The sequence below is a fragment of the Penicillium concentricum genome (assembly GCF_028827145.1).
Source record: "Penicillium concentricum strain IBT 3081 chromosome Unknown utg000002l_segment0_segment0, whole genome shotgun sequence".
Classification (NCBI taxonomy): Eukaryota; Fungi; Ascomycota; class Eurotiomycetes; order Eurotiales; family Aspergillaceae; genus Penicillium; species Penicillium concentricum.
In genome coordinates, this window is record NW_026622755.1 from 3,710,409 (window position 1) to 3,731,098 (window position 20,690).

General features: G+C 47.9%; 11 protein-coding genes across 11 annotated transcripts; 6 read left to right on the forward strand and 5 right to left on the reverse strand.

Annotated features, from left to right (window-relative positions):
• Positions 1-389: 389 nt before the first annotated feature.
• N7517_005029 (F-box protein) lies at positions 390-1,481 on the reverse strand (the record flags this gene model as incomplete). Its single annotated transcript, XM_056722759.1, has 1 exon — positions 390-1,481. One exon carries the CDS (start codon positions 1,479-1,481, stop codon positions 390-392), a length of 1,092 nt encoding a protein of 363 aa, XP_056579009.1.
• A 683-nt stretch (positions 1,482-2,164) lies between these two features.
• N7517_005030 (ribosome biogenesis protein BRX1) lies at positions 2,165-3,318 on the reverse strand (the record flags this gene model as incomplete). The annotated part of the gene is made up of 2 exons (XM_056722760.1): positions 2,165-3,014; positions 3,083-3,318. 2 exons carry the CDS (start codon positions 3,316-3,318, stop codon positions 2,165-2,167), a joined length of 1,086 nt encoding a protein of 361 aa, XP_056579010.1.
• A 727-nt stretch (positions 3,319-4,045) lies between these two features.
• On the reverse strand, positions 4,046-5,287 carry N7517_005031 (uncharacterized protein; the record flags this gene model as incomplete). Its single annotated transcript, XM_056722761.1, has 6 exons — positions 4,046-4,208; positions 4,269-4,376; positions 4,430-4,491; positions 4,541-4,744; positions 4,765-5,167; positions 5,241-5,287. Coding segments are annotated over 6 exons (987 nt in total), but the record flags the coding sequence as incomplete, so codon positions are not given.
• An 856-nt stretch (positions 5,288-6,143) lies between these two features.
• N7517_005032 (uncharacterized protein) lies at positions 6,144-6,997 on the forward strand (the record flags this gene model as incomplete). The annotated part of the gene is made up of 2 exons (XM_056722762.1): positions 6,144-6,230; positions 6,290-6,997. The coding sequence occupies 2 exons, from the start codon at positions 6,144-6,146 to the stop codon at positions 6,995-6,997; spliced, it is 795 nt and encodes a 264-aa protein (XP_056579012.1).
• A 766-nt stretch (positions 6,998-7,763) lies between these two features.
• Positions 7,764-8,276, forward strand: N7517_005033 (uncharacterized protein; the record flags this gene model as incomplete). Its single annotated transcript, XM_056722763.1, has 3 exons — positions 7,764-7,844; positions 7,891-7,979; positions 8,066-8,276. The coding sequence occupies 3 exons, from the start codon at positions 7,764-7,766 to the stop codon at positions 8,274-8,276; spliced, it is 381 nt and encodes a 126-aa protein (XP_056579013.1).
• Positions 8,277-8,761: 485 nt separating this feature from the next.
• N7517_005034 (uncharacterized protein) lies at positions 8,762-9,444 on the reverse strand (the record flags this gene model as incomplete). Its single annotated transcript, XM_056722764.1, has 3 exons — positions 8,762-9,044; positions 9,095-9,150; positions 9,199-9,444. Coding segments are annotated over 3 exons (585 nt in total), but the record flags the coding sequence as incomplete, so codon positions are not given.
• A 535-nt stretch (positions 9,445-9,979) lies between these two features.
• abp2 (putative ARS binding protein Abp2) lies at positions 9,980-12,369 on the reverse strand (the record flags this gene model as incomplete). Its single annotated transcript, XM_056722765.1, has 2 exons — positions 9,980-11,656; positions 11,710-12,369. The coding sequence occupies 2 exons, from the start codon at positions 12,367-12,369 to the stop codon at positions 9,980-9,982; spliced, it is 2,337 nt and encodes a 778-aa protein (XP_056579015.1).
• Positions 12,370-13,034: 665 nt separating this feature from the next.
• Positions 13,035-15,098, forward strand: N7517_005036 (uncharacterized protein; the record flags this gene model as incomplete). Its single annotated transcript, XM_056722766.1, has 1 exon — positions 13,035-15,098. The coding sequence occupies one exon, from the start codon at positions 13,035-13,037 to the stop codon at positions 15,096-15,098; it is 2,064 nt and encodes a 687-aa protein (XP_056579016.1).
• A 502-nt stretch (positions 15,099-15,600) lies between these two features.
• Positions 15,601-17,210, forward strand: N7517_005037 (WW domain-containing protein; the record flags this gene model as incomplete). The annotated part of the gene is made up of 4 exons (XM_056722767.1): positions 15,601-15,668; positions 15,731-15,971; positions 16,035-16,184; positions 16,245-17,210. 4 exons carry the CDS (start codon positions 15,601-15,603, stop codon positions 17,208-17,210), a joined length of 1,425 nt encoding a protein of 474 aa, XP_056579017.1.
• Positions 17,211-17,752: 542 nt separating this feature from the next.
• N7517_005038 (uncharacterized protein) lies at positions 17,753-18,330 on the forward strand (the record flags this gene model as incomplete). The annotated part of the gene is made up of 3 exons (XM_056722768.1): positions 17,753-17,788; positions 17,920-17,989; positions 18,077-18,330. 3 exons carry the CDS (start codon positions 17,753-17,755, stop codon positions 18,328-18,330), a joined length of 360 nt encoding a protein of 119 aa, XP_056579018.1.
• Positions 18,331-19,212: 882 nt separating this feature from the next.
• N7517_005039 (uncharacterized protein) lies at positions 19,213-20,291 on the forward strand (the record flags this gene model as incomplete). The annotated part of the gene is made up of 4 exons (XM_056722769.1): positions 19,213-19,248; positions 19,515-19,587; positions 19,914-20,187; positions 20,252-20,291. The coding sequence occupies 4 exons, from the start codon at positions 19,213-19,215 to the stop codon at positions 20,289-20,291; spliced, it is 423 nt and encodes a 140-aa protein (XP_056579019.1).
• Positions 20,292-20,690: the final 399 nt, after the last annotated feature.

Sequence of the window (20,690 nt, forward strand, 5' to 3'; positions counted from 1 at the left end):
TCTGTTCGCCCAGCTAGTGTGCTTGATATGTTTCTACGATGATGAACACAGTGGCTGGTGCAATGACCTTTGTTGGGCGTCTAACATTGCGGCTGCGTGGCTTTTGTATGAAAATTCTCAAAATCGTATATTCAATCCACCCCTTTTAGTAGAATTCGTCCAACATAGTAAGGAGACAGTGTCAATGCGTCGAAGATAGGATCCACGTGCTCCACAGGGCAATTTATTTCTCCGGGCCCAAGGTTTTATAGCGCCATATTAATAATTAGCGCTTGGACCTCGGGACAACCTTGCAGGCGCCAGGTTGCTAAGGAGGGATATTTACAATTTAGAGCGCTGACAGGGAATTCGTATATTTCGATTATATCAAAAGGTCGACAAGTATAAATCTAGTTTAGGATAATGCCCATGTCACGAGCAGCCACTGCAGATCGAAATTCCCCAACCTCGAGACCACGTTCATTCATGACATATTCCAACGTATCGCCAAACGTTTCACCGTTGTTGCGGAACCATGCCCCCAGAGACCATACATACTCTTCTACCTGTTCCTTCAGCAAAGCATGGTCGCGTAGCCATAATATCTGACCAGGGTCCAACTTCAGCATGTCCTGCATAATGTAGTAATGCGGGATCTCGTCACCCCAACCTTCGTACCCTGGGTCATGGGAAAGGTCATTGCGGAATCGAGACCGGTATTTGGCTGGCGACTCGGCATAGTTGCCTGGGTGGGCCGTATGAAAGTATTGTTGAATTGAGGTGTCAGGACCTTTCTGAAGCAAAGAGTGATCATGCGAAGACAGAGAAGTAGTTGAATGGGGAGGATAATTGAGGTGGATATTGAACGAGAGTTGCTGGCTGCTGTCTGGATAACGCTTGCGAAATTTGCGTTGAATTGTCACATTACTAGGACAGATGTGATTCTGTACAATATCACCCATGACGAGGCGCAAATCCTCAATCTCGGCCAGCTCTTGGGTGGACCAGTTGTGGAGCAACTGGGCGCGCTCCAACACCACATGGCGAAGACTACGAGAATGGCGATCATAAACACGAGAGTGGAATGCACTGTGGTACAGCCATAATCGATATACTGCGCGGCGCAGCCGTAGTCGCTCCTCATCGGTGAGCGAGCGACGATTCTCGAAGTCTATCTTCCACTTCTTAAACGGGTAAATCGTCTCCCACTTCCGCGCCACCTGGCCGAGATGAATGACTTGGTTCAGAAGGGAATCAGACATAGGCGCATGTCGGATAAGATGAGCGGGCTGGCTCTCATTTTGTGTCACGACTTGAATGACATCGTCAAGGGGACCATATTCAGTCTCCGCGACACTTGCTAGGATATGCAATTTGCTTGTTGAGTTGAAGACGTGGTGCAGTCGACGGCAGATGGCTGATAAGTTCAAGACATCGGAGACTGAGTCGCATGAGCGAAATATATGGAGCAGAAGCTCTGTTGCAAGATGATGAATTGGCATGATGGGAATATCTATATTGTTTCTGTAAAGAATAACACCATTAGAATGACTCATAAAGTGATAATGGATGATTGACTTACCTGATGAGAGGTTGTTATTTGTATCAGGTAATTTGAAAGAAAGAAAGACGGTTGAATTTCGAGGATTGATGTATAAATCAAGAGCGTTGTCACCAAAGCAATCAGCACTTGTCGTGTGTACAGTGGGCCTATTAGATACGGACCCCGCCGTTGGGGCTAACAGAAGCAAGAGATAGTGTGGGATCAAGAGTAAACATATTGGAAGGGCAATTTCCTTGTAGCCATATAGGGCTAGCCAACAAAAATGATGCCATGATAGATGGTGTCCAGAGGCAAAGATGGACCTTGGGCGACGGATGGCGTCGAGGGCTTTATATAACGCTTAGCTAATGTTGCCCCTTGCGTCTGCCCAGGGGTCCAACTAATCTGCCCTTCCGGTTACATACCCTGAAGACAAAGCTCCCGGGATCGCAATGAACCAGGCAAAATCAAGGAACAAATAGAAATAATTCAACTTTTGAAATTAACCAGGATGAGACTTTGCCCTGACGCCTTAACGGACCATGATGAAAGCGTCGCATCAAATATACACATGTAGTCGAAACATCATCCCGAGGGATATCAAGTCTAGAAATAGCACGACGAAACAAAAACATAAACCCCCTATGCAAACAGCTTCCTTGTGTCCAACGCATCCACCTTCCGCACAGAGTTCTCAGACAGTCCAAGATCGGAGCGCTTGGCCACCCGATCAGTCTGGCCGTCTCGGCGCTGGGAGTAACGGCCAGCCTTGCCCTGTCGGATGTCGCTACGGACTTGGTTGGGGCTGACGTACTCCTTGTTCTCGTAGATGACGGGTCCACCAAAGCTGCCTTCGAGGATGACGATGGGGGTCAGAACGAAGCGGGGGCCAATCTCAACCAGAGAAACCTCGGGCAGGGGGGAGTCCTTGCCCCTTGGTACTGGCTTGACAGTCTCCTCGCCGTCCTTCTTCTTACCAGGCTCAGACTCGCGAATCTCATAAACGCGAATCCAGATCTTGCCGTCCACTCCAAAGATACCGATGATGCGATCGACGAATGGCTTCATGCCTCTGACACCACGCTTGGGCACACAGAAAACTCCGCGCAGCATCTCCCGAACAAGCGCACGGTATTCGCTACCAGGAGCGCCCATATCTGGGCCTTGCTCATCGAAGGAGCGGTCGAACACGACCAAGCCACGGCCGCCCTTGAGGCAGTTTCCTGCGAATCCAGCGCCGAGCTCGCCCATTGTGTGCAAGTTGTTGAGGTGGAACTTAATAGTGGGGCCATTAGGAGGGCGTGAAAGCCAGAGGTAAAGATCCTGGCCATTTTTCTTCGCCTCGAGGAAGAAGATAACGTTGCACGAGTGCAGGTCGGCAAGAGAGTTCAGGAGGAGGTTGTATCCGGCAGCTTTCTTTTTCGTATCGAGCTTAGTCTCTTTGTGGGCATGGGGGAGGAGGCCGCAGATATCGCCCATCAGGTGTCGGTGGCTAGAGAAAAACAAATTGTCAGATCAGTAAACTGATTCAGCACATATCTAAAGGCGCAATATTCATACCGGTAAGAAGCGCCTCTGGAGGTCAAGATAAGTACTCGGGTCTTGGGCATGAATCCAGAAGCAAGCTGCTTCTTCACAACCTCAGCTGGCTCGCCGTCGTCGGACTCTTCCTCTTCGCTATCTGTGGTGTCGTCTTCCGCATTGAGGAGCTCCTCCATCTCGATGTCCTCGTCAGACATATCTTCGGTGGGCTGTCTAGCCGCCTTCTTTGAGACACTCTTGTAAACTGATGCCATGGTGACTGTTGATTGTGTCAAAAAATGGAATTGAAATTAATCGTGCAAAAGAAGGCCGAGATCAAAAAGTTGATGGCAGAATATTTTTTGTTTTCCACCGCCCTGAACCTTGCTGTGTCACGTGCAGGTGGGCTATCGATATATTTGCCATTTTTTACCGCCCTATTTTCCTGCCAAACAATTAAGGTGCCTTTTTCAAATGTGATAACTAAAAGCATCCATGAATGTATTTGTTGGTGTTTTACACATTGCTTTATAATTTTAGATTATGCGATCACTACATAGCGTCTTGCGAGTTATTTGTCTAATGTTACTTTAAGTAGTACGCTGAAGTTCAACGGATCTAAAAAGTCTCCAATTCTGTCTATATATATATCTTCATTCCACTCATATTGTCTAAACTGGTCTAACAATAGAGCATCAAAGTATTGTAGCTTACGACCATTCTGATTCCAAACAGCTCAACTTAAGCATAGAAGATAAGTGGCAACAAGATTCTTCGACTAAATATCCCACGTTGTATATGGAAAAGTCGTCTGCACAAATTAAGCCGCTAGGAAATATCCCAAAGATATATAAACAGAATATCTGAAAAGACTACTGAAAGGACCACTACTAAGACGACACCAGGCTGTATAGGCGGCTAAATATTCTGGTTTGACTTTAAAGGGGAAGATCTAGAGATTTGATAGATTTCTGTTTAGTAAAGGGAGGACGAATATGACGGAAAGTTCAACGCTCTCTGCAGGTTTGCGAAGCCCTCTTGAGTGACCTTCAAGCCGGCAAGAAGATTTGCAAATTCCAATCTCTTTCGGAAATCCCAATCCTGACTCCGATAGATGAGACCGTATAGCAAGCCAGCATTAAATGTATCTCCAGCTCCGATGGTGCTATAAACTATCAGTATGGTCTAATTTGTGCTGTGTTACACCGACAAGGTCAAAACTCACTCGATGACTCCCAGTCCTTCAGTATGCGCGGGGACATGAGCAAAGTTGCCAGTCTTTGGTTCAAGTGCTGCAGCCCCGTCATGACCCCAAGTACAGCACAGCAAGGATCTATAAATGATAGATTAGATTATTTGTATGGGGACTGGGACAGTAAAGCCTACACTCGGCTTATCTTCAACGATTGATCCCGCAAACAATCCTCGGCAGATGTATATCCGTGGTTCTGCTCAGCTGTTAGAGGTGATTGGAAAAAGCCAAAAATGGAATCTCACCTGGGCCCAGCCCTTCGAGTAGAGAACAACGTCTGCCTCGTCTGCAAGCTCCTGCAAGCCTGGCCGGCCTGGCTTTTCCACCTCAACACTGATTTGAGCTTCTGGAAAATGTTTCCGAATATAATGAATACATTCCAATGTTACATCTGGTGCACGGCCCTGAGTCCAAGTTAGCATGTCTGTGACCGTGACCAGCTGGAGCACCTAACCAATATTTAACGTACCTCAAAATGAAACCAGGGTCGATTAGCTACGGCGCGTAGGGGCTCAACAGCAGATGCGAACTCAGCGCAAGTCATCTCGGGGAGCTCGTTGTAATTAACGATCGTCCTACTGCCGGTGGCCTGGCTTGCGATAATGTAACTGGAAGCTGGCTCATTGAATGTCTCTCGGTAAATGCAACTATCTAGCCGAACCATATTCTCTAAGCTTGATTGGATTTGATGAGATGCCACTGATGTTTTGGAGGGAAGGACAGTGATGAGATTCAAGGATGATTCGGCATTCGATGGCCTATATTGTAACAATTGGCCTAGAACTTCGAGAGTATTTGGGCAGTTCCCACCGCGCCGACGACTAATTTTGGATGCACGAAGCTTCTCATCTTCACCTGGGTAATGGGGTGTTCTAACCAAAGCATGTGAATACCATACTTTATAAACGCAAGTAACTCCCAAAAGACACAGCGGAAAGAACTTACGTTAGAATTGTGTCAAGATAGCACGCCCCTATAGCTACTAAAGTCATGATGATGATGATGATGATGACGATGATGATGTTGGCTAGAGTCTATCTCTGTTTCTCGGAAGAGAGAGTTAGTATTCGTGGGATTTGATCATCTATTTAACCAATGTCGTTGATCACGTCGAGGATAGCCGTGGCTTTCCAAGGTTGGGTGTGGGGCTAAATTAGTCAGTGTGTCGTTAAAGCCTACTCCTGTACGTTTGTCTTGGCATCAAAAATCATTTTGTACATAGTAGTTTTGTAGTACTACGCATGGTCCACAACGAGCGAATTTATTTATCAAAGGCCTTCAGGTATAGTGATCAAGGAGTTAGTCTCTCGAATGGACTTCAGGCTGTATCCTCTTATTGCCACTGAGAAGATTAATCCCTCGACATAGGTCGGACTAGGGTAATGGCTATCACGTGAACATTATACGGGGCACGTGCCCACTGCATAACTTAATACAACGACCTAACCATTTAGTCTTTCTAAGAATCTGTAAGGAAAGAATGATTCTCTTTCAATCTCTTTGTTGGACTGTAAATACTAAAAAGCATTGACATGCCTCCTAAAGCATAGGTATAAAGAATCAGGCGGGATACTGCAGGATGAAATTGGCGTTGGATAAGGCAAACCAGATTGCTAGACCCGTACCAGGAGGCATATGATTCGCACACATCTTAATCTCTCTTACAAATCTCTCTTACATTTGCAGAGTACAAAGCAAGCATTGATGTGGTCGGCAAGCGCTTTGCATGTCCCAATGATCTTTTTATTCTGTACCAGTTATATAGCCGATCTAAACTGTTCATGAATCCTCCTAGTGTCCTCACAACATCATTTTTATCATTCCATCACTGAGATCACCTTCTCAGCCATGGGTCAGCGGAATAAAGTCTTAGAGACTGACACTCCCACTGCAAAGTTCCTCTACACGATCATCAAGCAATTGGATCTGAAGTCGGTCAGTTTATTTCCCAACCATTAGGTGAAGATTGATTTAAACTTATTTGAATATGACAGGTCGATTGGAATCGGGTCGCCTCCGATGTCGAAGTCTCCAATGGTCATGCTGCTCGTATGCGGTATTCCCGCTTCCGACAACAGATGGAAGGAAACTCAGGAGCAAGCAAACCAAAGCGAAAGGCCAAGAAGGGAAAGACCATGGAGCCCCCTGCTGAGATGCAAGGAATATTCCCAATGGCTCCGCCGCTCATGATGCCTACCATGGAATCGACTGATTCTTCTCTTCCGGGAGATCCCTTTGTAAAGTGCGAGTCGGGCACTCAAGGCAATACAAATCTACAGAGCCTCCTGCAGAACTACCCACAGTTGATGTTAGAGGCCAGCACCGAAGGACAGTATTACTTTCCTCAAGATTTTGCCTCGATGCCGTTCCGGCTGGCGTCAAGCATACCACCTGGGATATCATCACCTAGTCCCGCAACATCATCGTCCTTCATGAATCCATACCAGTTCCCAACTGCATCAGCCGGTTATCCTTGTTCATCGCCCAACATTCAATCCAGCTTTGACTTGCTGGAATCTGGACAAATAAATCCTTCAACCACTTATGCCCCAACCATCACCTGGGAACCACGCCCTCCATCTCGCCAGGAAGGCCCGACTGTAAAAATGGAAGAAGAACAGCAGATCGAGGAGGGGATACAGAGCACAGGAAACCAGGAGGACAATCCTGTTGTGGTCAAAGTTGAAAATATTCAAGATTGATCAGGTTTTGTTGGAGACTAGAAGGGCCTTCATATTCTCATTAGCTAGTACCGTTGATTTAGTCTCGCTGTTTTCACCCACTTACTAAAGTGAAGCATGGTATGATTGGTTCTCCCTACAAGGAATTATGTTTCATTTGGCGGTGGTAGCATGCATTCATAGGTTGATTTATGATAAAGTCTTGAGTGGGGAAATATATTATTTCCAGGTGCATTAGCAATTTGCCTTACATTTCGCGCATAGCTAGATGTAGACACTGACCTGGGAATCATTCAATTATAGGATATAGATGTAAAATGGATTGGGTAGTTGCCTGTAACTGGTGTTTTGGCGAACCAACCCTGCTATCTTGCTGTGACCTGCTTTCTCTGCAATTTTCGTGCAAAAATCCTTTTACAAGAGAAGCCAGGTCTGGATTCTTTATTGAAGGTATAAAACAGGCTCATAGTGCCATGACAGCCTGCAAATCGCCGTTTGCACAATAAATACGGTTTATCGACGTGCAGTAAAGGTATAGTTGGACTAGCATATCACTGTTAGATTGCCAAAAGAATATATGCGGATTCAAAACAAGGGAGACGAGTCGCTTATAAAGCGATGTAAGCCAAAACTAGGAACGCATCAAACGAATCAAACGTATCCTGGGTTCGTTCGTCCCTTGTAGTTGACTGTCTCTTCAGTCCAGGCTGCCGCGAACCTTTTATCCTCACAACCATCCACTCTTGCTGAAGGAGGTTGGAGATTTCCTTCCTAGATCGCCGAAGAAATGCCTTCATACAAGAACGACCCTCCGGACCAGGAGTATCTAGACTCGATCAAGAAGCATACCGACAAGGAAACAAACAAGGTAGAGTTCATCGAAAGTTTCTGCGAGACTTTGGCTTGAATTCCAGGTCGATATGCTTAAGCTTAAGTTGCAGGTCAATCTCGCGCTCGTGGCCAAGGATTTTGGCTATGCTAGTGGAAAGTCGTTTCAGAAGAAGTATGCCAAGCTGAAGAAAGCACACAAGCTGACCAACGGCCACATCTATGGCGATGGCAAGGCAAGCCAACCTCTATGCATCCAAGTGATATTGAAACTAACTTCATTGATCAGCCAGAGATATCTTCCACCGAGGCGGCTCCCACTGAGGTAGCTCAGACTCCCCCGAAGGAAACCATCAAGGCCACAAAGAGCATCATGGATATTGTGAACGAGCACATACACACGTATTTAGCCCAACGTGGCTCCGTGGACAAGAGCAAAAGCTCGGAGGAGAAGCAGAAGAAGCATTCTTAAGCTTCACCTGCCAAACTCTAAGCAAAAGTGCTCTTCGGTTTGTGAGAATTGTATGGGAGACATTTGTTGTAGGGGCGTCACTAGGAGCATCGGGAGGGCAATTCTTGATTGTTAGATCCCTGTCTAGCGGTCCCCTATGACAATAGAAACCCGACAATGGTACACAGGGCGTACGTTTGTATCTTCATTGCAGGATTCGCAGCGCGGCTTAGTTTGTCACAAAGTGGCTTTGTGGTCTATTGACAAAACGAAAGTTCGAACATATCAGTGCGCATTCCCACAACTATCTAGTTCTGTCATGAATAATGTGTGCCCATGTGTGGCTTACCGTATATTCTGCTAAAAAGCCCCAGCCCGCCCTTACTTGCATAATGAAGTGAGAAGAAATTCCGTGTATCAAAGTTATAGCATATTAGGTTGCTATCTAGAGAGCACCCAGCCCAGGAACCAGCAGAGACTGCAAATGACCGCGAACTAGCGACGACTCAAAGATACTTGTCTTCATTCCCTAAGCAAAGGTATGTCATAGGCTCGATGTGTAAATGAACAAGACCTTGAGGCTGTAGATAGGGGTGAGGACAATGGATCAGGATCCGAAGTGTATCTTCGCTACATAATGTATCATTTGAGTCTTCAATAATGACGATGGGGCCAATCTCCTCGGCCGTAACGGACTGCCAGGAAGGGTCTCCGGGGATTTCGGGATACTTGTCAGAGCGGTCAAACTCTTTGGCATTCTTCACAATGCTGAAGTAGTACTTTCTGCTGCTGGTTGTCAATAATTGCGAAAAGCTTCATAACAGAGCTGAAGAACTAACGCCGCTTCGGCAGTCATATTGACACCAATATCGAGTGAGACATTGTCCCAATTGATCTGTAATAGCCAATAACATCAGCAGGTAATATTAAAATGTAGAGAAACATTGCGAATTTGGAGACATTGTGCGAAAGCTGGGTTGAAGCTGGCTGCTACGTACCTTTCCCTTCTGAGAATTTTCCAGCAGGTCAGAAGGAAGGCGATGGCCTGCTCCTCGGGCGTGTTGACGGAAGTCAGTCTCGTGCGATGATGAGACTTAGTTGGACGTTGTTCGATGTAGCAAAGCACGCGCGGGTAGAAGCTGAACTTGCTGGGACGTGGGAGGAGCGACGGAGGCAAGAGCTTCAGTTGTCTGGAGATGGCCCTTCAAAGAGCTTCGCTCGATTTGCTCTCAGATAACAGATGCTGGCTCCTCCTTGAGATGACAACACTCATTTTGCCTATGGCTTTGACTAGCAAGAAGAAAGAAAGAAAAAGAAAAAGAGACGGCTTGATGTTTAGATATTATAAGTGACATTCAGTTATACTAACTTCACCTTAAGCATACTTTCCAAGAAAATCTCGGTTTCTTCTATATTTCTAGGAGGACAGTGAGGATTCGAAGTCAGAAATGTTCAAACCTAACGAGTCAACGTCTATAGCTCTTGATGTAGCATGCATTTCCATGGGGTATTAGTCCAAAATAGTCTCAAGCCAGCCTTAAAATAGGGGCAGAGATGATGAATTTCATTCATAAAGTGCAAGAAAACCGTAGGATTGAACAAATCAAAGGGGTATCCTATCAAACAAACATGAAAAATGCCCGTAAGGTACGTTTCTCAAATGGGCAAAAACACGATGCTAAGATCGTGATATAAATCTAAGAGACATATTCGGCTGAAAAGAGTCATATGTCTGCCATGACAGATTCCACGATCTTTCGCTTGTATTGCGACAAAGCCTGGTCCTTTTTCTGCATCTGAGCACGGAGTCTTGTGTAACGCTGCTTCCATGTTGCCTCGGAAACAGACTGGCTGGGGTCGTCATCGTCAAAATCCAGGTCCGCCGTCTTATTGTTGTCAATATTCTCATGACTCGGACCCATAATCGCGTTTGCGTGATCAGACGCACCCGTCCCTCCTATACTAGGATTGACATTTGCGAGCGTGATTTGCATAGAAAACTGGCTTGAAGTTTTGTACTCATGAGAGATGATACACTGAGCCCCATTGAATGATTCTTGGGAGACAGGCGCACCCCTGTTTCCATCGCTGCTTGGGATGGCACGTTCAAACTTGATGACCAGTGACCCTGGATTACTGCCTGCGAATCCGAAATGATGACCGACACCAAGATGAAAAGCCAGCAACAGCGAAGGAGTACCGAGTTGGAATTGTGAATATAATGAAGACAAATTGATCACCACTGCCGAGGCCAGAGCACCTGCCTCGTTGGGGGATAGGGTCGGTGTTCGCCCTGTCAGCCTAGCTCGAAGTAGCTCTGTAGAAAGTGCATGGACAATGTCATCGATGGAGGGATTCGGGGTAGCGGTTGCATTGCCTTGCCCACTGGAGGAAGGTGCTTGAGCAGTGATACCATTCTTTGGAGTATCTGTGGTGGGATATTGCCGGGAACCATTGGGCCCTTCGGACCCGGGAATGACAGCACCATGCACACCATTAACTACTAGTCTCGGTGGAGTGGCAAGTCGAACCGGCGCCCCTGAGTGTTGAGGAACCTGCAATTGTAGTTTATTGGGCCTTCCCTGAGAGATAGATGTTGGAGGCTGATTGTGAGATGGGGTCTGGAACATTTGGGGCGGATTTCTGTCAAGGGCAAGCGAAGAAACCTGAGCATTAGGATTGGGTGCTTGTGATGAATCCCGGCTAGGATTGACCTGGAATGTAGAAAAGGAACCCGATGATGACCCTTTATTTGGTGGTCTTCCTCGGCCTTTTCCTGCCGACAAGCCGTTGCTGTTCGGCCAAGCAGATGAAACAGCAGGTCCATGTCGTCTCCTAGAACGGCTCTTTTCTCCGGTTGACGGAGTGACTGCCGACCTTGGTTCCGCAGACATGAGGACATCTGATGGTAGATGACTGCGGGGAATGATAGCAGACTGTGGATAATTAGCAGGAGATGCATCCCGGTCAGGAAGTCTCCAGCGTGTATCTTGAGTTTGTTGATCTGGCCCTGAACCATTTGGAAACGAGGAGGTCGCCGCTATCCACGGGTCATTGGGCTCCATATCATCGGGAAATGCACTGAATGGAATCGCACTCTGCGGGAATGTGACAGAGTGTGACGGAAAACTACTCTGCTGTAGGGCGCCCACAGATGTATCCAACTGGGGTCGCTTGATTGCTTTGTCTTCCTCGCTGTACCTATCTTCAACCCTTTTTCTTCCCCGCTTTGGCTTCCATTGTGGCACAAGTGCCCTGAGTGCGAGATCTTCTTCCAATAATACACCATCGCGGGATTCACTGACGAAAGGACCAGATGGTGGGAGCTGTGTATAGTAAGAATGGGGCAGGCCCATGCAATATTCAAAGAAAGCATCAATATGCATAGCACGCATCCAGCGCTGGGCGAGGTTAGCAAGGCGAATACGGGCTGGAAGCTCGAGGGCAGACGTACTTTGAGCCGAACAGTGTACTGTTGCACCTTCTGAGTGCTTTGCTTCTTTTCAATGCAGGGTGGTTCGACACCTAGTTCAATTGCTAGTTGAATCCATGTCTTCAACTCTTCATTCTGCAACCGTCTGCGAATGAGCCCGAATAGGGTAAAAATGTTGAAGCTTTTTCCATCACTCCGTGGGAGACACCGGAAGGTCTTTCTCAGATCTGATGTGTCAACCGAGGATGGAACATTAGGATTGCAATACAATATAAATGATACATAGGCGTCATCGATCGTCTCGTCAGTGATATCCCGTGAGGGAAGAACTCGGGAATCTGCGTGATCGGCAGGATCTTTCATCGGCTGAAGGCGATGAGGATCAAACACTGGCGGAGACATGGATGTCCCAGAGCGATTGGCCGATGATGGGAGAATAGCAGAACGCATGCCCCTCGGGGAAGACTGTAAGCTCCTGGGGGTTTCTCTTCGCTGTAAGGGAGGCGATTTGTTGATATCTATTTGGCTACGAGCACTTCCTAAAGAGGAAGCACTCTGTAACGTCGATTCCAAGGTCGCAGGATATCGCGCATATTGTTGAATGACCATCTGCGGCCCGTTGAGCTCACCACGGTTCGAGCGATCGGTTGAGTCCATCATAACAGGAAATGATGTTTCCATCGGAAACTTGGCGATTCGGAGTGATGGACCTCTATATTTAATTGTAGAATAGAGCTAGAGACGCGATGCAGACAAACAATCATGCGGATCCTAGGTCGCATAGGCAAGTCGTCATTATCGTCAAATCAGGAGCCACAGCATATATGTAGGCTATCTTCAACACAAAATGATCGGTGTATGAATACTAAGAAAAAGGGAAGAAGATCAGATCCTGAACAGCAATGCGCCGATGGTGTAGGGTTCCAGGAGGTTTCCCCTCGAGGTGGCTGGAAGCGCCCATCTTTAAAGCTCAAGCTGAGAATCTATTTTGGGGCCATCTAGTGTTCCCCAATAAGGACTAGCGTCATGGCCTGAGGGCGGGGTTCCTGCCTGGCTATCACGTGTGATTCAGATCCCAATAAGGTTAGCGTCAATTAGCCCCTTCTGTTATCGATAAGTCTGTCGCCTTGGCATTCTTGGCATCTTGGACCTCATCCATCAATGAAACCGGACTCACCCGGACTATCGCAAGGGTCAATTTGAACGACAATAATTGCAGAGTTGTCGCCTGCGCAAGCCAGTGATTTATATATCCTGCTCATATCATTGCGCACGGGACGTCGTGCGTACAATGTGACTCGGGTCTCTGCAACCCACTCTCTTATCCTAGCGCGACCTTATCCGTCATGGCGCCTTCCAGTTCGCGCTCAAGGTCCACTCGCCCTATGCGGTCCAGCCGCACGAAGGTGCTGACCTACCACGAGGAAAGCTCGTCTCAAGATGAATCAACAGGCTTGCCCGGCTCAAGGCGTGCCTCATTATCTCTTCGCTCTCGCAGTACAACTCGAATGCCAAAATCCTATCGCGAAGATTCGACGGATGCTAGCTTTGATGGAGCCGTGGAAGACCAAGAGCCTGAAGCACTAATAGCTGCGCCGGTCAATGCACCAAACCCGGATGCCGAATCTGCGCATCCTCACACCTCCAAATCCCAAGGTCCTCGGCGCGCTGCAACCACCCCGAATCCAAAGAAACCTAAACGATCGAAACCCAGTAGTCAAGTTGGGAGAGTCCTGCACAAACGTGCCAAGACAGATGGGGATGACCCGATATTCCTGGGATCCGGTGTCATTCCTCCTTGGCAAACTCTCCCCTACCATATTCTTCTTGACATTTTCCTGCGTGCATCGTACCCACTACTCGACGAAAGCCGCTCGGCCCGCAACGACTCTGTCAAGTGGCTAGTCAATGTCGCTCTGCTGTGTCGAAGCTTTCACGAGCCTGCGCTCGCTGCACTCTATCACTGTCCCCCTCTTCTTCCTGCCTACAAGAGCCATGTGCTCCTCTCTCTGTTGGCGCGCCCACAAGAGTCTCTCTCGATGAACTACTCTAGCAAGATCAAGCAACTTCATGTTGAAGTTGAACCGGTGCTCATCTATAAAAGTGGACCCTACGGCTACTTTGACCTTGCTCAGTTAATTGAAAAGACGCCTCGTTTACACACGGTACGACTGTATCACAAAGATGATTACACGGTGGGAATACCTCCATGGCACATTGTTCAATCAAAGTGGACTTATCCAGACACTGTCTTTTCCGCCCTCGAGAACCGTGGCATTATCCTTCGTAGCTGGGATTGGAACAGCCGCTTTTTAGAAACCGATGGGCTCGTCCAAATGATGGTGGAAATGCACTCACAACGCGCCTTTCGGGGTCTCCGGGAGCTGAAATTGCTCCACTTCGACAATCTCAACGAAGAAACTTCCGCTACCAAAGAGGCTGGCCTCCTTGAAGCTCTTCAGATGCTTCCAGACCTTCAGCGACTGGATTTCATTGAAAGCTCATTGGTTTGCGGGGAAATCCTGACCAATCTACCAAATACTCTCCGTTCCCTCACGCTGAACAACTGTGATCGATTGTGGTCATCAGATCTCACAACCTATATGTCTTTACATGGCACCAACCTCCGAGAACTCAGTTTAAGCCACAATCGCCACCTCAACATGTCTTTCATCCAAACTTTGGCTCAGTACTGTGAGAATCTCGAAATCTTCAAAATGGACCTTTCTATGCATGATGCGTCCAGCTACCACGACGTCGAGCCGCACTTTGAAGATCTACTTGTCCAAACCGAAATTCCCACGTGGCCAGAAAAGCTCCAAGAAATCGAGCTCACCCAGTTACGCAAATGGGACGACGCTACTGCAGAGGTTTTTTTCACTTCGCTGGTGAATGCGGCACCCAAACTTCGAGATCTACGTCGATTGGTCATCAGTGCAATCCTGAAGATTGGCTGGCGTGACCGTGCCACTTTTCGTGAGCGATGGATCGGTCTTCTCGAAAAGGTCTTCCTGCGACGAAGCATGCCACCAGACCCCAATCTCCGCTCCCTTCAGAAGCGCTCGCTCAAACCCACCACATCAATCGCAAGGAATGGACCCGATGAACCATGTGCTGGAGTTGATGATCCACGGCCATCCACAGCTGATAGTGGACGATTGACTTCCTCCAAACGCCAAAGTACTCGGCTAGCACATCAAAAATTCAACGAAATTGACGATGCTGCTAGTGGTTCTTCGTTGGTCGGGACTCCGCAGCCTGAAGCCGGGAAGATACAGGGAATGTGCGATATTGTAAACATTCGGATCGACAACCAGCGACCGACTGAGTTGCAGTTCAACGAGAATGATTTTCTCGACGATGAACTCAGTGGGGACGAGGACTGGGATGGCAATGACGATGACTTCTAGGGACGTTCGGCGTAATAGTCCATGGCGAAGTTCCAACAACAGTGCCCTTTTGTACTTATAACTATCTCATCTCTCGGAGCTCTACAATGCGCCTCGAAGGATAGATTATTTTTTAATTTTTTATGCCGATATGTTTTATGTTTCTAGGATCTGGCGCTTGGGGGGATAAACAGGAGCTACTATTTGATATCTTACTAGAATAATATTTAGCGATTTATGAGAATAACGATATGGCGCAGAGTATTGCATGATTCCTCTAATTCCATTGCTTGATATGTACCTTGTGTGCATAACATGTGGCGGTGTTTACTCGGTCTGTGCACGGCGATCAAAGGCCAAGCCCCACAAGATCGTCTTATCTGCGAGTCTCGTTGAACCTCACTTCTGTTTATCCCACACCTTTCTCCTGTGTATATTTGAATTTTATCAGTCATAGCCAGAATTTGGATGTCTTGTTTTCTTTTCGTTATTCCCACATCGGCTGGATACTGTTAGGTCCGAGATGGCTCCCGAGGCCCCTGCGGATACTGCAGGCCCGTCCTCCCCACCACCTCAACTTCCAGAAGGCTGGTAAGTCAACCCCCGGGAATCAAAGAACCTACCCGCTGTATTCTAACAATAATACCTGAAAGGCTCCCTCAATGGGAGGGTGTTCGACGGAAATGGTATTACGTTCAGCGGACGACCGGGAAGTCGCAATGGGAGATTCCCACCGAACCGATCGTCTTGACCCCATCAACAACACCGACGCCCGGGGCAGGGCCATCGCAGGAACCAACATCGCATCCGACAAGCAGCAGTACTCGAGGGCTGGAGTCCGTGGGCACAATGGCAGGCGGGATGTACTCCGCTGCGGACAGTGCGAGAATTTCCGTAGGGAATCGCGCTCATTATGTCTGCGTAAGCATTGCAAGAATGGCACTGATGGTGGGATAGAACTCCCTTGACTCCCAGATATATGGGCAGTCGGACAATCCAATTTATGGGTCTTCCGGGGTACCGGGTTGGTATTCGAATCAAACGGGTCTACACCTGCCCGGCGGATATGAGCAGCAGCTCGCTGCAAACGCAGCCGGATATGGCCCGGTATGTTCAAATTTCGAGTCTCACAGATATTGATTGGTTGTGGTGCTTATTTGTCTCTAGAATTTGTTACAACAGGGCCCCGTTGGTCAAATGAATGGTGCTCAGCCAGCATTTTATGGAAGTCAAGCACATCCAGGGTATCAAATCACGGGTCCACACCACATGGGCCAAAGTATATCCTCATCTGCGTGGGGTAATAATTCAGGTACATATCAGGGACACCCAAGCGGTTATAACATGATGCAACATGCACAATCCTTCCAAGGATTTTCTGCAGATCCTGCTGGATTGCATAGTCAACAGCCACCAGCTTCGTGGAAAATAGCCAACAATCCGCAAGGGCAAATGGCAAGTTCAATGCGTGGAGCTTCCACTTCCCAGCCACAGTGGCAATTGGAATCACAACAAGGCCATTTGAACGCCCCTGGTGAGGGATCGACCCTGCATAAGCCCTTCTTTGGGTCTTACTCATCCACCCAGCACACGGAACAGTCTTCGGGAGAATACCCTCGCCGTGGCTCGAATCCTTCTCTTGTCCGGGAAGGGCAATCCTACCAAAATTCCGTGGATAGCTTCCCCAATCATTCGCCGCAATCTATGCTTGACCAAGGTAGATTCGGCCAAGGCCAACCGGACCCACGTTCCAATTCGCAACAGTCTCACGCGGACCCTGCATTGCAGGGATTCTCACCGCTGCAACATGTGCAGAGTCAATACCAACAGCAGCACATGATACGAACACAGCCAGGAGCACACCAAGGCAATCTTGCCCAAGGCTATCAGCAATATCATAACCCATTGGCGCAAGTCGGTGTCAAACAATACTTTTCGCAGCATCAATCTGGTCCTGGCAGTGGACCGGCAGGCTTCCCTGAAACAACACACGTTAACCAAGTTCCTCACGACCAGTCGAGTCATTATCCGGAGCATCTCGAACATTCACAAGGGAAGACAGGAAGAGGTTCGGAGTCACAATTTGTCAGTGGGCCGTGGACGTCCACACCGCCGTCTGCTGGACAATTGTAGGCATCAATATGTTGTTTGTTCATGCTATGGTCAACGGGCGCACAGGCTATTTCGAGTGGCTTCTATGGACATGTTTATCTTCCTGCGCTGTTTGTGTTTCAGTATAGATTCCCGGGTTGATATTTCGTTTTTCTTGAATTGAGTTTCGTGCCAAACAACATTCGGTCCAACTACCACAAGTTCCTGTTCCTGAACGCGAGCTGCGAGCTGCGAGTAATACACAATCGGGTGTATGTCGGGGACTTTAGGAGATTCTTGACTCTAAAATTAGAGCGACGAACACAAAACCAGAGCATCATAATACCCACTGGGATATCAAGACAGAAAGGTAATAGGACGGGAGTCACAGTTTTCATCTTAATATTCCAGTTAATTCCACGAGGTCATTGGTGCTCACGTGGAGCAGATTACGCAAAAATGGGAAGGTGATTTTCAACATTCTGTCCATTCCCTCTACTTCTCTTCTCCTTCTTCAACATCACCATTATCGCCGAAGTCTCCCAGCCATCCGTCTTCGACCTCACAAGCATTTATTCATCACAATGGCTCATTCCTGGGATCACGAGAGAGACAAGCAGGTAAGTTTGCTCATCTATGGGGATAGCAGCAGCAGCCCACGGGATGCTAGTTCCTGGGCTGTTTTTACCTCAGCTGGCCCTTTATTGCTCGTACTGAGAAGGTATCTGTATCAATGGCTAATGATTGGTAGTTGCTTGTGGCCATCCTGGCCGTCCATTCTCCGCTGGATTTTGCCGCCATTGCCAAAGCCATGGGACAGGGTAAGTACTTCAGGGATTTCTACCTTGTCACCTATGAGACCGTTTGCTCTACCTGCGCATTACACCAACTCGTCTAACAAGATGTAGGCGACAGCACTGCAGCCGTGAAGAACCACGTCTACACTTTGAAGACCCGCCTAGGGGCAGGCCCTGCGCAGTCTAACACCAACGACAAGGCGGACAAGCCATCTGGACGTGACCGCAAGGCTACCAAGTCTCCCAGCAAGCGCAAGACCGCCACGGCCAACAAGCCTGAGAAGGATCCCGTTGTCGAGAGCCAGGGTGGAGATGGAGATGGCGATGAATCTGGCGGAAGTCCCACCAAGCAACGCAAGCTCTAAGAATTCCCGCTTCTTAGACCTGGCATTGGTTGGGAGATATTGAATTCTATTCTGACATTCATGGAGCGGTTATGCGACATACGGAGGGAGGAGACCGTCTGGCCTTTAGTCTAGGCCTTTCGGATAACCTGTTATCCGCGTATTCTTGATTTGAAAGAAAGAAGCTTTTTCATGCATATTATTCCAAGCAACATGAAGATTTCCTTCATCGCACGAGCTATCTTGAGCCTGTCTCTTCTTTGAAGCGGACGACGACGACGGTCAGATAGATGGAGACGGTATTTGACAGGACGCAGACGCGATGCGATCTAACGACTAACTAATATTAAACTAACATCCCGAGCCTGTCTATTTGCAGCGGACGACAACGATGGTCAAATAACTCCCCTATTGGAGCAGTGCGTCTATAAACTCTAGGGAATACGGGCTGTGCACTATCACCTTTGAACCTCGCTGCTCCTGGTGGCTGTCTTATAGTGGTCATGCTATTCTTCTATGTATTCCAACTACGAAGTAGTCAATGTATACAGTTCTACTTGTGTATGACAGGCATGGTAAATCTTAAAGAGACGAAGAAGAAAGGTTGGTAATTTGTGCACTTGAAGTGACTGTCAAATATTCAGAGTTCGTCCGAGCACTTCTTTAAATATCTCTTAATAACTTCATCTTCGTCCGTCACTCCGAAACATCTTACTCATTGCATCTCGCATCAACTTGCACCTATTCTGCAGATCAGTACGTTCATCCATTCATCCTCTATTTACTCTTGGGATCGTCCAAACTCCTAGCCAGCATGCGATCCAACTCTTGTTCTCGTTTTTCTCGCCTTGCACAGGGATACTGACATCGTTTGCTCCAGCCAGTTTGACGCCCACCGCAGCAATGCCAATCAGCTGGAACGAGAGGGCGGATGCCAAGGTAGGTTCAAATTTCTTTCCAGATATCTCCGCGTTATCGATATACCGTTCGTTTGCTACCTATATTTGATACTGTTGGTGTTGGTGGTTGTGCTGGATGGACGGTGTTCCTAGCCAGAAGTCCTTGGCCTTCACTCGGCCTTCATTCGGACGGTGGTGTGGCTGAACATTCACTTTGACGTTTTTTTGTCTCTAAGATCCGTCTTTACCACGTTCTATATGTTTTGCGCATGTTTTGTTCCAAGAGTTAACGACCATTCTCTTTAGTTGCTGGCTGGCATACTCGCTATTACCCACGCTTCGATCGATTTCAACGCGCTTGCGGAGTACATGGGCGATGGTAAGTGACACGCGGACGAAACTCGACCCATATTGAGCTTGACTCCTGAACCCCGAATATGGCGTCTATTTGTGCAACTTATTTGTGGCTATCACCCACCTACATACATACGCATTTTCCGCATCGACACATTCTGTATTTCTTGTTCTTTGTCCTATGCGCCTGAGAAACTTGGAGGGTGCCTATTATTGTGCGCACCCCCCACTCCTCCCCCATTTGTTGTCTGCCGTGCACAGTTGGACCGGAAATTTTGTCTTCCATCCCTCATGCACCCTTCTGCGCCTTTTCCAGGCTAATATATGCACTACGCTAACACAGTTCTATAGGAGCCACTGCTTGTGCCGTCCGTCACCGCGTTACTCGTCTTCGCGCCAAGGCTGCGGAGCTGAACGATGGCAGCGGAACCTCTGCTCCTGGCTCGCCAGTGGCTAAGAAGCGCCAGCGCTCCACCTCCAAGAAATCTGCCAAGGCCGCTGCCGCTCAGTCCAAGGAAGTCGATACTGAGTCTGCCGGAGAAAGCCCGGTCACTAAGGATGAGGGGACCGACAACGAGGATGTGAAGGGCAAGAAGCCCCGTATCAAGAAGGAGGTTGCCAAGGAGTAAGTCCCTGCCAATTGTGAGGATATCAGCAGAAATTCAGAGGGCTAATGTCGTTTGATCCAGTGTCTTCAGCGTCAAGGAGGAAGCTACCTCTGACATCTAAGCGTGATCAACACTCTTGTTTCCACTTTTTATTATTAAGACGGAGCCATACAAAATTGACATGGTGAAGGTGTCAACATGCTGGTGGCATTCGAATTTATCTGGGGAGGTTTTCGGAATCTCAGAACTGGGAGGAATACTGGGATATGCATTGAAACAATCTACAAGGGTTATGATCAGATGAATTTACAGCCACTGGCGATGAGCTTAGCTAGTCGGGTCTCTTTGCTCACAATACAAGGCACTGATCCCACTAATCTTCTTTTACCTGCATACGGCAAGAATAGAAAAAAAATAGACGACTAGAGCGTCAGTCAAATCGACTATGGATTACGGTGCAATCCGAAGAATGAGCACAGCCCTTTTTTTGTGGGGGTTTTCTTTTTTTCTGTGATCGGGT